General features: G+C 40.3%; 1 protein-coding gene across 1 annotated transcript; it reads right to left on the bottom strand.

Annotated features, from left to right (window-relative positions):
• Positions 1–10,976: 10,976 nt before the first annotated feature.
• On the bottom strand, positions 10,977–11,846 carry LOC131235224 (uncharacterized). Its single transcript, XM_058232369.1, has one exon. It carries the CDS (start codon positions 11,706–11,708, stop codon positions 11,217–11,219), a length of 492 nt encoding a protein of 163 aa, XP_058088352.1. The 5' UTR covers positions 11,709–11,846; the 3' UTR covers positions 10,977–11,216.
• Positions 11,847–16,577: the final 4,731 nt, after the last annotated feature.

Raw genomic sequence — 16,577 nt, 5'->3', positions numbered from 1 at the left:
TTTCGTAGAATTCTCTCCATTCAGATACTTTTCTCTTAATGGTAGATTGACTATCGCTTTGTGCCATGAATTTTAATCGCAAAAATTTTCTACGTAGAAATCATATGTTCCATGTATATATGTGGTTACTTTAAAATTTTATTTCATCTTATTTGTTTCAATCCGGATTAAAGTACTTCCGCAAGGCTGGATCGCCAACAAATCCTTTATCCTACCTATCCATATTTCTTGTACAAGTTTGATCTACTTGATCAATGGACACGAACATTATTTTTGGCCCATACCATGCTCCACTCGATGAATGGCATGAATCTTTGACACGTGTGCCATCCAACACTGCTGCGTAGTCTCACACGAGGGGCCCTCGATCGGTGAATCAGCACTCTTCCTTCCATTTACCAGATCAACTGAACCAAGTCTCAATGTCACCGAGTCAACCTCACCGAGTCTCACATGAGGGATCCTCGTTGAACTGCCACTCTTAATTTCTTCTATTCACCAAATCAACCGAACCAAGTCTCAGAGTCACGGAGTCAATTTCTTTTGTTTAACGCACCCAAGTCTGGAAAACATCCTTGTCATGCTATTAATATGGTATTTATGGTTAGTCAACATAGGTTTGCTTGAATACATCCCAACAATCTAGAAGAAAATACGTTGAGACAATATCAGTTGTGGTTGCTACGGCTTATGCCCCAAAAAACCTCTGAAATTGGATTTTTCTCTGTGACCGTTCACGTTCAAAGCGAAAGATCTAAATTATCAAAGGTTTGTCCAAGAGATTTTATTTGTTGCATTCCTACCATACAAGGTGGGACTTGTCATATGAACGGTTTGGATCATTGGAAGATGATCTAAGATTCAAAGGCTATAGTCCCGATGGACTGTATTGCAATAAATTGGGATGCATTGGAGGTCTATATAGTCTTGGACGTGTCAAACTCCCTGTAGTTAATATTCTAAGGGCCAGTCTGGGCGCATCCTCAAAAGGGTGTTTTGACGGCTAAATGCTGCTTAGAATTCATCTCGCCTTGCGTGTTTGGATGGACGTGGATTGCTTGCTAAGGTTTTTGCGTTTAAAGTTAGGTGGGGCCCACGCATCCTCATAATACCCCACTGTTTTCTATTGTGTGGTCCACTTTGTAAGACTCCATCAGGTGGGGTATATATGATCATCAGTTTAAATCTGATTGTTTGATTATTTAGATTGAGTTATTTAGTCAGTTCTAATCTCACTAACACAAGAGATAAAACCCTAGTCCCATTAATAGATTATTATAAAGATGTGAAATACGGAAGATCAGGATTCCTGTGAGTTACATTGAGGAATCGTGAACGTCTCCCCAATCATATACACTTTAATATTAAAATATTGAATCTTCATTATTAATGCATATATGATCGGTCGATTTCGCAATACAGATATAACACGCTTGAGTTTGAATTTGTCTCAATTTCAAGGTAAAACGGATGCGCAGAGTGGATTTCACACAAACATCACAGCCGGCCCACCTAACTTCCATTTGCATGCACTTCCTAAGGCCGTCCATCCGTTTTTCCAAATCATTTTAGGGGTTGAGATCAAAATTTAAATATATCAAAAGCTCAAGTGGACCATACCACAGGAAACAGTGGAAGTATTGATTTCCACTATTGAAACATTCCTAAGGCCCACAGTGGTGTTTATTTGTCATCCAACCAGTTTATAAGATCATACAGACATGGATGAAGGGAAAAAACAAATATAAGTTTGATCTAAAACTTTTGTAGCCCCCAAGAACTTTTCAACGGTAGATGTTCAATTCACACTGTTTCATGTGGTGTGTTCAGCTTGAGTTTTTGATATCCTTCATTTTTGGACTGAAGTCCTAAAATTATCTGGTAAAATGGATGGACGGAACGGATGAAATGCACGAATGACAGTAGGCCCCACAGGGTTTACTCAGTACGCAATCCGCTTCCGGTCAGGGGGTCACAAGGATCTACTTTCCATTTGCATGCACTTCCGCAAACCTCAGTCTGGTTAGGCACGCGGCTTCGGAGGTACCCACCGTGATGTATGTGCCTTGCACGCACACTGCCCGTCTGTTTTTATATCTCATAGGAAACACCGGTAATTGGCCATTAAATCGTGGTCCACAGAATTTTTGGATTAAGCTGATATTTGTGTGGTCCCTTTCATCCAGGTTTTTCTAACCTTATCAACAGGTTAGATGGCAAATAAACATTCCACTCTATTCACATTGTTTCATGTGGTGTGGTCCACCTGAGATCTAGATCTGCTACATTTTTGAGTTCATGACCTAAAATTAGATGGAGAAATGGATGGACAGCGTGGATATAAGATAAATACATCACCGTAGGCTCCACAGTCCCCACTTACCGAAATGGGCATTAAAAAGCCCACTCACTTTTTTGGCAGTACACGTTATTGTTGAGCGGGAAAGAAGGGATTTGCGGCGACCCTTTTGCTGTATCTATGTCCAATCAAGCCTCAAAAGGGAAGTAAATCCAGCCCAGCCCGTAATGCTCATCACATATCTAGGGTTCAGATCGTTGCAGTTGATCGTAGGTTCAGATCGTCGTAGCGTGTTAGGCCCCACCTAAGATGGGCCATAGCCAAAAATTACTCCAATACTAATCTAATCAGTAATCACATTTTATTATTATTATTATTATTATTATTATTATTATTATTTTTATATTAGTTTGTTTAGGGCTGTGATTCAATGAGGGTCCCCTCATGTGAGGAGATGGAACGCTCATAAAAAATCTGGGTGGATGGCACATGTATGAAAGATCCAGTCCATTCATTAGGTAGCTCACACTTTAAACATGCCGTGTACCAAAAATCAGATGGTATGCTCCGTCAAGTGAGCCACGTATGTAGTCTGACTGTTAATCCTTTTTCCTAACCACCCATTTTTCTCATACAAGTTTGATCTACCTGATCAGTGGACCGATATTATTGTCGGTCCATACCATGCTCAAAGTGTATGTACCACCTTATGAATGGCTTGGATCTCTGACACGTGTGCCATCTGTGTCTCACATGAGGGGCCCACGTTGAATCACCACCCTTTGATTTATTTACCAAATCAGCCGAACCAAGTCTTAGAGTCATCAAATCAACCTCACCGAGTCAAATTCTTTTGATTACTGGATCCAAGTATCAATTTATTCATATCTTTTCAAGCAAAAGATCTTTGCCATTCATAGAATATGGTGTTTAGGGATAGTCAACTGAGGTTTGCTTGAATACACATGCTAACCTAATATAATAAAATACATTGTGACAGTAGCTGGTAGATATGAGTCATTTTCAATGACACAGAGATTTATTTGAGTGGGTTTGAAAATTATATATGATCGTTCACTGGTTGAGTTGGTTAACTTTTTATATATGATTATTCCACGTCACAATTTCATATATATCGCATCACATACATAACACTTGGTATTTGGATAGTTCAAACGTATGCTATGTGGTTTGTCCACATAGTTAAATTCTGCATATTAGAAACTTGGATTGATTGGTCCATGGCATTATATTCAATATAATATTATATACACACTATTGCTTTATTAGTATGCAAGAGCTAATCCCAACCCTCATAAGTTAGTCAGATTTTGTGAAGTAGATACCGTACATTAATTTGTATGGGCAAAAAAGGTGCTTAACACATTCCCTCTCTTTAACTGTGGTTCCTTATCTCAAATCTTCGGCCGCAAATCAATGAGTCATCTTGGGGTTGGAAATCTTTAGATTCTCCCTCCTAAGTGTTTTTCAAGGTCTAGCTGATTGTAAGATCGAAGTAACTAGCTAGTGGTAACTCCAATCATACATCAAACTCCCTTCAAACATACAAACGTAAAAGCCCTCGAAAGAGACAAACTATGGAAGCCGCGAGCCGATTTCGTTCGGGACCTAACATCCATAGGACCAACCATCAAAGGTCCATTTGAATACCACCAAATAAGTTACTTTTTCTACTTATAGCAATAGATAGATAACTTATTTGAGATAAGTTCGGCTTTGTGGACAGAAGATATCGGGGTGGTAGAATCAACTCATACTTCCACAGGTTCTTTTTATTTTTATTTTTTTTCAGAAGGGCTTCGTGTTGCGATTGAAAGAGTATTATGTTTGGCCAGAGTCACCATTGGCCAGTTGTTCGTCTCTACAGTCGGCTATACCCTATAGAAATGTTAGGAGAGGATTCATGGATTCTCAATCCTAAGATGATTTTATGGTATATGGTCAGAGATTTAAGGTAAAGGACCACAGTTATAGAGAGGAAAGTTGTTAGGCACCTACTTTGGCCATACTTTCGTACAGTCTCAACTTCAAAAGATTTAATATTCTTGAGGGTTAAGGATCAATTTTCATGCATGAATGACACAAATGTGTGTGGGATGTGGTGTTGAGTGCAAAGCTTATGACAGGTTTAGGTCTAGGTTAGAGAAATCCAACCAAAATCCTCCACTTGCCAAAGCAAATGACCAATCAGTACAAATTTCTGATGGGCAGGATTCGACTAAATTGGCAAGCCACAAAGCATACGTTTATATTGATCCGGTACAAGATGCAATGTTATGAAGAAATGATAGGCTTGATGACCAAGGGGGTTGAGAAGAGAATGAATATTGTACAGTGCTAATGCTAAGTTTTATATGAAGTGGATTGAAAATAAATGGCTAGATGAATGTTAGTGATGTAGGAATTGGATCGAGTGGATCTAGATGGCTCAGGTGGCTTTAGATTAGGCTAGGCTAAATTGGACCTGAGTTGGACTCTTTTCTATAACTCTTTCATCTCCTTAGTGGAGGGATGGAGTGGCTAGGCTAAGGCTTAAGGGATGGTGGATGCTTTGAAAATGAGAGAAGATGATTTGAAATGTGAAGTGAGGGGGGTATTTATAACCCCTCAGCTTGGTTTTCCTTCAATTTCTACCAAGTTTAAGATTAGAAAGGGTTTGTAAGACCGAGATTTGAGATTTTCATATGTTAGATTTGATGGCATGTAAATATAATGTAATTTTGGCACACGGATGAGTAGCTGGCCAATGTATGGACTGAGCCACTTGGTGAGCAGCGCCATGGGGGTTGTTTTTATGGAGCTGACCCTCCACTTTTGGTAGGTGAGCTATCCCACACGTGGAGAGCTTTGGCCAAACGTGGCTACTTTGTTGTCACACTCTTTATTTCCATTGAGCTTTGAAATTGGCTTGGACTAAAGTGGATCTTATGCCTAGTTTGACAAGGTGAGTTAACTGTGTAGGCTGAGGCAGTTGGTTTTAGGTTTGGGTTTCCGTTAGGTGTGTTTGACTAGGTTGACTAGGTCTAGGGTTGGCTTTTGGGATTGAAGTTTATAAGGTCTTGGCTTAGATTATGATTTGAACTTGGGTTTAAGGTTTGGATTAGGATTTAGGATTTTGATTGAAGTTTAGATTAGGGTTCAAGCTAAGTTCAATCTCAATTAACTTATTAGCCTAGGATTGGGGTGCCTGTATGTTTTTAAACATTATAAGGAGTTATTATTATTATTATTGAAAGTTACTTAATTACTTTCATTTAATAAGTAGAAATCAAGATAAGCGATTTAAAGCATAACTTAAGTAACTTACTATCCAAACGCCTATCAAGTGTTTTAAAAGCTGGCTAATACTTTTCTAATTTTTTATTGCTTAATCATGAGTTTTTAACAATTAACCTTAAGTTTAATTATTAATTTAATTTAAATCATGTTTAAAGGACCTATAATGGCTAAAAGTTGATAAACCAGACCTAGAGCTAGAGGCAGCATGAAATGACCCTAGGTTGGTGACCACAGCTAATGAAGGAATTGAATGATCAAGATACAAGAATTAAAAAAGATAAATAAGTTAAACTATTAAAATTAAGTGGACCTGACTTGAACCAACCCCACTTTATTTTAACGGGTTACAAGTTGATGGGGACCAAAAGGACCTAGCTACAACTGATTTCAATTGGGTACAAAAGATGAGTCATGTACCGAACCTGATTTATTAGTGGTCAAAAAAATTGGACCCAGACAGTTAAAATCGGGTTAGGTTCATTGGGTGCCACCGTGATGTGTGTTGAACATCTACCCCATCAGTAAGATGCACCATTCCATAGTTGGCCACGAGCTTAAAAATCAAGTCAATCCATGACTTGGGTGGGCCACACTACATACATCAGTTGAAAGGGATTACCCTCCTATTAAAACATTCATAATAATTTATTTGGTCCAATGAGATGTGGTTCACAAATCCAGACCATTCATTGTGTGTGTCCCACTTGGATGAGGGACCAGACAAAGTTTTGACCACATCCAAACCTCATGTGGGCCAACCAAGTACTTTTATATGTTTTAGGCATATCTTCACATGGTTTTAGATGGTATGGCCCACCTGAGTTTGCGTATACAGCTGATTTTTGACATATCCCATAACCTAAAAGGCATCCATCAAATGCTGTATATGAAACTCAGGTGGGCCCCACCAATGATGGATATATAGGGCGTTCATTCACCACTGTTTCCTATATTCCACCTGAGATTTGGATCTACTTCATAGTATGGTCCACCTGAGATTTGGATCTGCGAATATGAGCTCATGCACTAAAATGATCCGATAAAATGGATGAACGGTATGGATATGGAATACATACATCAAGGTGGGCCCTACAGTAGTGCCGCACCCAATCCACTCCCTTTCTCCATTGGCTCTTGTCAGGGAATTCTTGCAACCCCTGCTTGCAAATCGTGTTGATATCCAAGCCATCCATCATCATGTGGGTGTCACCATGTAAATGCAACTGTCAAAAAGATAAAGTGGTCACCCAGTAGGCATGCCATCATATAAGAAATAAGTGTACCGGTTAGGAAATTTTCAGCCATTTTTTTTTCACAACCGTAGGTCTGTTGTGGCCCACCTAACTAGTGGACCGTTATTTTTTTTGGCAAGGAAATCTACATCATGCTACCCGTTCTGATGGACGGCTTGGATATTGCAGCTGTGTCCCCCACTCTCATATATGACGGCGTGTTTATTAGGTGACCTGTAAAGCTCGAGACAGACGGGAAATCCAAACGTTACTAAAAGTTTAAGCAACTTGCAACAAATCAAAATTCAACAAACTCAATCACTTGCAATAGAAGCCATTGATTCCATATCTTTCTTTCTCAATCCAAATCTACGTTCCTAACCAACGCCATGCGTTTGGGCATGCACATGGCCCACCCTCTAACTGATTTTTTTGGCTCTCTCTCTATCACTATCTTTATCTATAAATCCAAGAACCCAAAAAGCATGTAAGTGGATTTGTGAGGTGATGGGGAGTTTCATGTCTTGCATCTCTCCTGAAAACTCCTCAAAGATCTTGCCCGTCGATCATGATCATCTGATCATGGGGATCAAGGTCGTGCACGGATCTGATCCGACGATGGACATAATCTGGGCGCGCATGGAAGGGGCACAAGATGAAGTATAGAAGATTTAAACAGCTGTTTTATGTATTATTTTTGTGTGCTAAGACTAAGCAAATGTTTATATATATATATATATATATATATATATATATATATATATATATATATATATATATATATATATATATATATATTTGGGCGTTTTTATAAGGTAGAGGGTAGATTAGTTTAGAACATGGTGACCTTTTTTGTAATCTTGAGGTCTATCTTTGGATGGGGTCCACATGGTCGAATGGTTGATGATCTGGACAGTATATATATATATTTTTTTGTTTTTGTTGTGGACGGTCCACGGTGCAAGATTCACAATGATTAGACAATCTCAGCCTCCAAGAAATGAATCATTCCACGGTACAAAATTCACACTGATTAGGTAATCGTTGCCATCCAATCGTTGCGTGTTTGAATGCATATGGTATGACCATGCCTTTGGAGGCCATGGATTAGACATAGGGATCTTCTTGCCAGCAGGTTTTCGGACCATGGCCTATCCATGGAAAGTCCACAAGACCAACGGTCTTGATCATCTTCAGCTGATCATGATATCTTGTTCGCCTTTTATTGATTGGGTTTTTGGAGCACGGCCCACCGACTGGGAGAGCCTCTCCACCATACACGTGGCGTGTACCTCAGGTTAGAACCGACCAAATAGTAGGACCCACTGTGGATTGATGATACTAATCAAATCAGACGCTCTTGAATCTCTTGATAGTTGTCCAAAGAAGTTAGATACAAGTTCAATTGGGGTATGAATATTATCTAAATAAGTTGGGTAATTGAATATCTAATAATATTTAATTAAAATTTTAAAAAATAAGTTAAAATACTTAATAAAATTAATAAAAATGCTTAAATAGAAAACAAAATAAAATCTATAATAGAATTAGCTAATATTAAGCTCTAAATTCTGAAGCTTTTAGACAAAAGATAGTCAATAATAGCAATGGGCACCGTATCAATGTCAATTTCTACTAACATACTAACATGGTATAATTTAATTTATTATATGTTAGTATTTTATATTTTACTAAAATATATTAGTACAAGCATTAATTTACTATAATACAAGCATTTCTTCTTCTGTATATATGTGCTTATTAAACCTTTGTTCGACTATATAAAATGGAAAGCAAATGCCGTTTCCGAGGAGTGTGTTTTGGAAAATAAATGGACAACTTCAAAATTCCTTTGGGGAAATGTGATTTCCGCCTTTTTCAGATGTGGGCCATTACAAACAACGGAAAGAGGTTTTCTTGAGAAACTCCTTTTCTTTTCTGTATCGCCTTGTTTAGATTTTTTTTTCTTTTTTTAACAGACGAAAATCCTATATAAAAATGTTAGGTAATCGACTAATATATATTAAATATAAGATCACTCATGTGGACAATGGCTTTTATTCGATTTATGTGTGTAATTAGGAAGTAATGACACATCGGAATCGTGACGTCTCAATATTTGATTGAACATTGCTGCCCGTGTTGAAATGGACCGATTAAGATTAGATTATAAGATCCAACTATCTTCATCAGCCACCAATTATAACAACGTTAAGGTAAATTATAGAAGGATAGAAGTTAGTCTTTCATGATGAATTATTTTTGCTTTGTGTCTTAAAGACTCATTCTCTCATCAGTAATTATAGCTAATATATTTATCAAAAGAATAAAGATGGACAAATAAAATAGAAAGAGGCTACGACAATGTGGATTTTATTGATTTGTGAATAATGCCCATTAAATTAATAGAGTGTCAAATAAACTAGAGAATAAAATAAAATGAAAGATAAATACCCAACTCATTCATATGAACGGAGTGTTTGATCTTTTAAGTAAGAACTCAATTGATTGAAATTCGATAATGGAAGGTCACAGACATATATTGTAATCTTATGGTACTATAGTTGTAGACCTGGATAATAGTGATCTAACTTAAGACTAGGCTAAGTTATGCTAGGATAAAAGAAAATGTGAAGATAAATATCATGTAGGTAGATTGTTTCGGCATGGGCCTGGGCTCTTCATCACCTTATACCTTTATAGCTTCTGGAGGCTCCAAAATTCTTATTGTGTTTCTTTATTGATCTAGGATCCTCTATAGCCATGACTTTTAACATGCTATTTCCATGAAAGAAAAGGTGAAGATAAAGATTATGTAGATAGATTGTTTTAGCATGAGCCTGGGCTCTTCGTCACTTTCTAAATTTATAAATTCTAGAGGTGGCAAAACCCTTAATGGGTTTCCTTATTGGTCATGGACTCTAGAATCCTTCATAGCCACGTCTTTTAACATGCTCTTTCCACAAGAGATTTCTATAGATCTGAAATCATTTTCAGATTTCAGATCTCTTGTTAGCATGGCTACAATGATTTTCATAGATCAAAAATCATTTTCAAGGATCTGTTATATCTAATCATACCTCGATCATAGCCATTTCCACCCTATCATGACCTTAAATATTCATGGGACAGGTGGAACCAATCCTAATAATTCCTGATTGGGTCTCAATCCATTGGTTTGGATTTGCTTAGATATTAGTCTGATATTCAGATATTTGAAATATTCATAATTGCTGTGAGAGTTTCGAACGTCTCTTAAAAGATTTCCAATTTTAAAATGATTGTGACACATGCATGACCTTACCGAGCATGTACGGATCAGTGATAAGATCCTTGCCTAAATAGGTTTTTTATAAACATACTAGGTATGCTTCGTGGATCACATGCCATATGAATTAAGGCCGTGTGTCATTCGACTCTTCTCTCCGTTCATTTAAAGGTAAGTGTATGATTATGTGCCACAATATTTACAATGGGAGAGTCCCATCCATTCCTAGATCCTATACCAAATTTTATCCAGATTGGAAGATCCTAGCCATCAATATTGGGACCTTTTTCAGTTGAGTACGGAAAAAAAGATCTCTTGGTAGCCGTCTATTTGTAAGCCAAGGATGGGTAAGTTACAGTCGTTCTATTAAGTACAGTTTTGGGCATGGTCCATCCACGATTGGAGGCAACAGACCAACGGTCTAGATCACCAAACAATGTGACCCGTTTGTTGGATTTTAAAGTTCAGTGTACCGTGCAAGCTGTTTGGGTCCACCACAGGTGGGCCAGGCAGAGCCCAAGCCCGGTTTTGAACTGCTCCGACTTGGGCCTAATCAAGATTGGGGCTCAGCTCGGTGCTCGCAGTCCAGTTCTTGCCACATTCTCCATGGATGGAAACGTCTAAAGCGAGCCCAGGCAACAAAAAGATATGTGGGGCCCACAGTGATGCATGTGACATTCACTCCGCCTATTGATTGCGCCAGCTCATGCTAAGATGTAAGCCAAAATCAGGCCGATCAAAAACTGAAGTGGGTCATACCACAGGGAATACGTGGGGCTGGGACAACCACCATTGAAACCTTCCAAGGGCCACAAACTTATAGTGGGCCCGACATCACTGTGGGCCCCACAGCTATTTTGTTGCACGGGCTCCCTACAACAGTTCTGATGGGCCATGATACAATAATGTTTATATCAAAATACAATGCCAACTTATATGTGCTGCTAATACTAACACCATTTTCATGGATGGAAAGAAAGAGGTGGACCCCACATTGATGGGCCACTGTTTGACAATTCTCATGACTGAATAATCACAACCAGAGATCTTGATAAAAAATTACACTTCAAATTAATCCTCTAGAAAGAATAAAGATTCATCTCTACCCTACACTTCCTCATCGCAATGTGCTCGGGCTCTCGATGATTGTATCCAAAGCGGGCCGCCATGATCCTTGTCTCGAGACCCTTAGGATGGTGTTCGGCTCTCTGGCGGACCCTTTCAACGGTTTGATTTGGGAATTGAAGATGCAAAAATCACCAAGAACAGGAAAGATTCTACCAATGTTCTTTGATCGGCTTTGTTTCAATGCTTTGGAAGCCTTGTGAGTGAGTGAAAACATCTCCTCATGTGTGAGCACTGAGTAGAGCATGTGGATGGGAAGTAAGAAGTAGAGCTGACGTGGCTCGAGCTCCTCGTCGGCGGTGAGACCTGGGACTAGGTGGCCCACCTTGAGATCGATCGAATCACAGACGAATTGCCTGGGGTTATCTAGCATGAGATCACCTGCGTTGATTGGCCTTATGTATTCCTCAAGTGTGCCATCAAGGGTCAGAACCTTCACTGGGCCGGTGGATGCAAGTGGGGCACATGAAGTTGCATTGCCCATGAGAGAGAGAGAGAGAGAGAGAGAGAGAGAGAGAGAGAGAGAGAGAGACTAGGAATGCATGTGTAGTAGCATTTGATGGGTGATGAAACATTAGTCAGCTGAGGTTGAGATGAGTCCCTATGAATTTATGCATGATGATCAATGGTTGTTAGAGAGAGAGAGAGAGAGAGAGAGAGAGAGAGAGAGAGAGAGAGAGAGATTTGGCGGGAGGTCGTTTTTCCGGTGAATTAATTTACGAGGCGGATTCTGCCCATCGCGCTGGACCAGGAAGAATATTCATCGCTCAATGCCTAACACATTCCATGTGTAGAAGTTCATCCGGACCGTTCATCTAGTTTATCCTACCATTGTATGTCCAAAAATTTTGAATCATGAATCACGAACCATTTTTAGTTCTACCATCCATTTCAAGCCCACTGTACGTTCGGTTAGGATGATCCATTCAATGTGATTTTCAGTTAGGGTTGTCCATATACAAAGCCTGCATGGTTGATAGACGGTCTAGATCCACTGCCTCACCTGCCACGTGTCATAAATTTGGCGACAAATATCATTTCTTGATAAAGCTGGTCCACTGCAAAACCTCGAGTTAGTTTATTGAGGGACAGCACATGGGTTGGGGATGGAGTGGAGATTACACCAGACAAGGACAGACAAATAATAAGACATGGAAGCGGGAATTTCCCCACGAAATTATTCATTTAGGTGGGTCACCAAACAACAGATGTGTTTTTAATAAAGATTCGGAAATAGAAAGTGAGGCCCACTTTCGCATCGCTAGAGTGAGTTTCCTGCCACACCTATTTCCTGCATTGCGAAGCTCTGTGAGGCCCACCTTGATGTCCATATCAAATCCACTCCGTCCATCAGTTTCATCAGATTATGTTAACATGGGAGACAAAAAATGAGGCAGATTTAAGACTCAAATGGGCCACACCAGAAGAAAGAGTGGGGACTGATCTCTCACCATTGAAACTTTATTTGGGACCCACAAAAGTTTTGGATCAGGGTGATAGTTGTTTTTCGCTTCATCTTGTAAGGAAACACCGTATGAACGGGTTGGATGGCAGATAAACATCAGGTGAGCCATGGGAAGATTTCAGCGGTAGGCGTTTCCATCTTCACTGTTTCCTGTGACGTGGCCCACTTGGGTCTTGGATCTGCTTCATTTTTTTAATTCTTATGCTAACATGATCTTTCAAGACGGATGGACGGAGTAGATTTTTCACAGACATGGATTTGGACTCCACAGAGCTTCGTGTTGCAGGAACTCCATGAAACGTGCGGCTGGAAACTCAGGTCCCTCTTTCATCGCTGAAAATAGCTGTTTCTCGGTAGCATGGCATTGTCATGTACCTAACACTACAGAATTCTACAGGGGCTTCTTCTGTATCCTACACTTGGTTAATGTGAGGCTGATCGTGACCATTCATCTCATGGTCCCCACCGTTTAAGTGACATCTTTTTCGACATGGGTCATTGCGGGTCTATTGTTTTAGACTTATCAATAGGTGACTGATTGAACGGTCCAGATCACCTATATGTGCGTACAGCTTGTAGGGTTCAGATTGGCCCCATTCCATATACTTCAATCACTAAAATAATGGCATTGGCATGGGTCCCAACTCGGCGAAGACTAACTAATTTGGTGGGCCCACCAAACCAGATCTCATCATATAGAAGCTCCTCAACGGTTTTTAGGGACTTGGATTCGGTAGTCATCCCTCACGGATTCAGGGTGGATAAAACACATACATCATGGTGGGGCCACAGAGCTTTTCCCCGGCACCGTCCGTATCGGAGGGTCACTACCAAATCCGAGTTTGACGGTTGGAGAACGGAGTCGGTAGTGAACTGTCCAGTGCCCCCTCCCTGCTGAAAAAGCTCTGTGGGCCGCACCGTGATGTGTGTGCTTTATCCACGCCGTCCATCCATTTTTCCAGATTATTTCAGATTATGAGATAAAAAATGAGATAGATCCAAATCTCATACGGACCACACCACAAGAAAAAGTAGTGATTGAACGGCCACCATTAAAAATTCTTGGGGCCACAAAAGTTTTTGTTTCAAGCTGATATTTGTGTTTTACCTTCATCCAGGTCTATGTGACGTAATCAACAGGTTGGATGGCTAATAAATATTACAGCGGGCCCCAGGGGCTTTCAAACACCACTGTTTCCTATGGTGTGGTCCACCTGAGATTTGGATCTGCATCGTTTTTGGGATCATGCCTAAAATGAGCTGAAAAAATGGATGGACGGCGTGGATAAAATACATACATCACATTGGGACGGAAATGGAAGGGTCAGCGCCGAATCCGAGTCCTTATTTGGTACTATGTGAGAGAGTGTTGGTTCATACGCATGTATTCCGAAATTGTACATGTGAAATATGTGTAACTCAAATCAAACCGTCCAAAACTATGGAACCAGTCCAGATAGGCCATAACCCGAAAATCCGATTGACCAGAGAATCCCAACCTCTGATTAACAGACATTTTTTAAAATTGAAATCAGACTTCATTTAAATATCCTTGATATCGATTTGGTGTATTTGTTAGTTCGACCCATCTAAAGTGGGGCCCACGATTGGATGGTTCAACTCTAGTAACTTACATGCCACGCCTATAATATTTGATTGCACGCATATGAACCATCATACTCACCAGAGTATAAAAGTTTTCCACGCACTATCGTAAACACTCCATGCTGAGGAGCTTCAAGGGTCAGCATGGCAATTTCTTTCTCGCGCGTGCATGCGTGATCAGGGCCACTCATCATGTGGGTCCCACCATGAGCACGTTCTGACCCAGAATCCAGGACAGTCATTCATCATGTGGCCCACACGTGTACATTGTAAACACCATTCATCATCAATTTTTCTGATTATCCATTTTCCTGTACAACAGTACTACCTGATGAGAGTGTAGGACTACTTAAATTCAATTGTGGGGCCCACCTGTTGAATGGCCCCAGTCCCACACGTGTGTACCACTTCGGCACGTGTGCCATTGACATGAAACCATGATATGGCTTGTTTACCAAGAATCCAAGTTAATTCAAATCAGTTACAAGATAGTATGAAAGTGCATGTCATAAAATATTGTAATCTTAACGTAGCTTTGCTAAGCCCACGCACGCATGTAAGAGAGCCCATCTACACACCAACCCATCTGCGAATTGTCACACGTGTGTGAGATCCAAACCGTTCATCGGATTTCAGCAGACGGGACATCTAGGTTTGGACAACCACATGGATTCTTCTTCTAGAATCGTTATAACGGCAGTGAATGTGAGCCGTCTACTATGATCTGATGTCAGACAATCCCGTATCAAGCTGCACATTTGCGTATGAAATTAGACTACACAAATCAATATGTGGACCCCAGCTGATGGAGATTGAGAATTGAGGGTCTTGATCTATGGTGGAAGTGTGGAGGCGTGATGCATCAAGCATGGTTTTCAGACTCGGTGACTCGGACCGAGTCACCCGGACTCCAGTCTAGTCGCACCGGACGAGTTGGGGTGACTCGGCCGGGTTGTCCCCTATTTCCAAGTCTGGCAAATAGATCCCATCGTTTGATAATCCAGACCGTCCATTTTTTATTCTCATCTTGGATGGAGCATGCCTCAAAAAATTTCCAGCTTAAGCAGCCTACATTATTTGGGTTGAATGTGCACTGTTGTTCTTAACAATCTAGGTATCTATTGTTCACCAATCTGGAAATTATTTGGACAGTGGTCCATTTATTTCGATCCTAACATATCAACGGTCTGGATTGCCCAACTATGGGTCTCACTTGCCAGAACGAAAAACCCAAGGGCAGCTTGCTACTTGCGTGTACCAGTTATATTTTGGGAATTTTATAAAGAACTACCTCATTAATAAGGAATTTACATTCCAGTTCCTTTTCAAAGAGATTCTTAAAAAAGTTATCTTATTAATCAATATACCTCTCATTCCACCAACTTCGGTCACACCGTCCGTTCGAGCAAGTGATCAGTGGCTCAGGTGGGCCCCACTGTGATGTTATGTGGAATCCATCCAACCACATGTTATTTCAATGGCTCAAAAATCAGCTCCATTTGTAAGTGAACTACATGATTGGAACATACATACAGTGATAGTGAGGCCCAATTAAAGAAATGTAGCCGAAGGTAATGAAATTAGGTAGCTTTTTGATAACCTTTTAGGAAAAGCTATCAGAAAATTCCATATTAATGAAGTAGTTTCTTGTAAACTTTCCTTTCTTTTCCTTTGTATTAATTTCTCGGCCGGACGATTAGCCTCAACTCAACCGAGTCGAACTCTGCCTGGGATTACTAGTCGAGACACCGATCCGCACCAGTCTCAACCGAGTCGAACTCTGCCTGGGTTGTCCTGATAAGTGGGCCCCCTATCTGGTAATCGAGACCGTTGATCTGATGGGCAGCCATCGAATTTGAATGATGTTCAATGGTATCAAACTAATGGACTGCCGTGCGTATAAGGAAGTGCATCCACGTGCCACGAAATTGCAACCGTTGCACGTGTGTAAGATCCAAGCCGTCCATCACGTGGTCTGAAATCATCAGGGTCGGCCTGGTGTTGCAGGAGGCCAGATCCACTACAAAGCATTGCAGGTTAAGCTTAACTTAGGATGCGAAATTTTACGGCCATCCTGATGCGTACGTGACATCTAATCCGTCCATAATTTTTATCCCTTCATTTGCTTCTTGGTACCCAAAATTCAAACCGATCTAGAAAGTAGGCGGGCCAAACATACCCCCCATTAAAAGCCTTCAGATTGTGTGTGGAGCCCACTATGTTTTTTTATATGACATCCAATTCATCCAGAAGATGAGTCCCGCCATGATGAATGGACAACCC

This window comes from Magnolia sinica, chromosome 19 (genome assembly GCF_029962835.1).
Source record: "Magnolia sinica isolate HGM2019 chromosome 19, MsV1, whole genome shotgun sequence".
NCBI lineage: Eukaryota > Viridiplantae > Streptophyta > Magnoliopsida > Magnoliales > Magnoliaceae > Magnolia > Magnolia sinica.
This window is presented reverse-complemented; position numbering and strand designations above follow the sequence as displayed.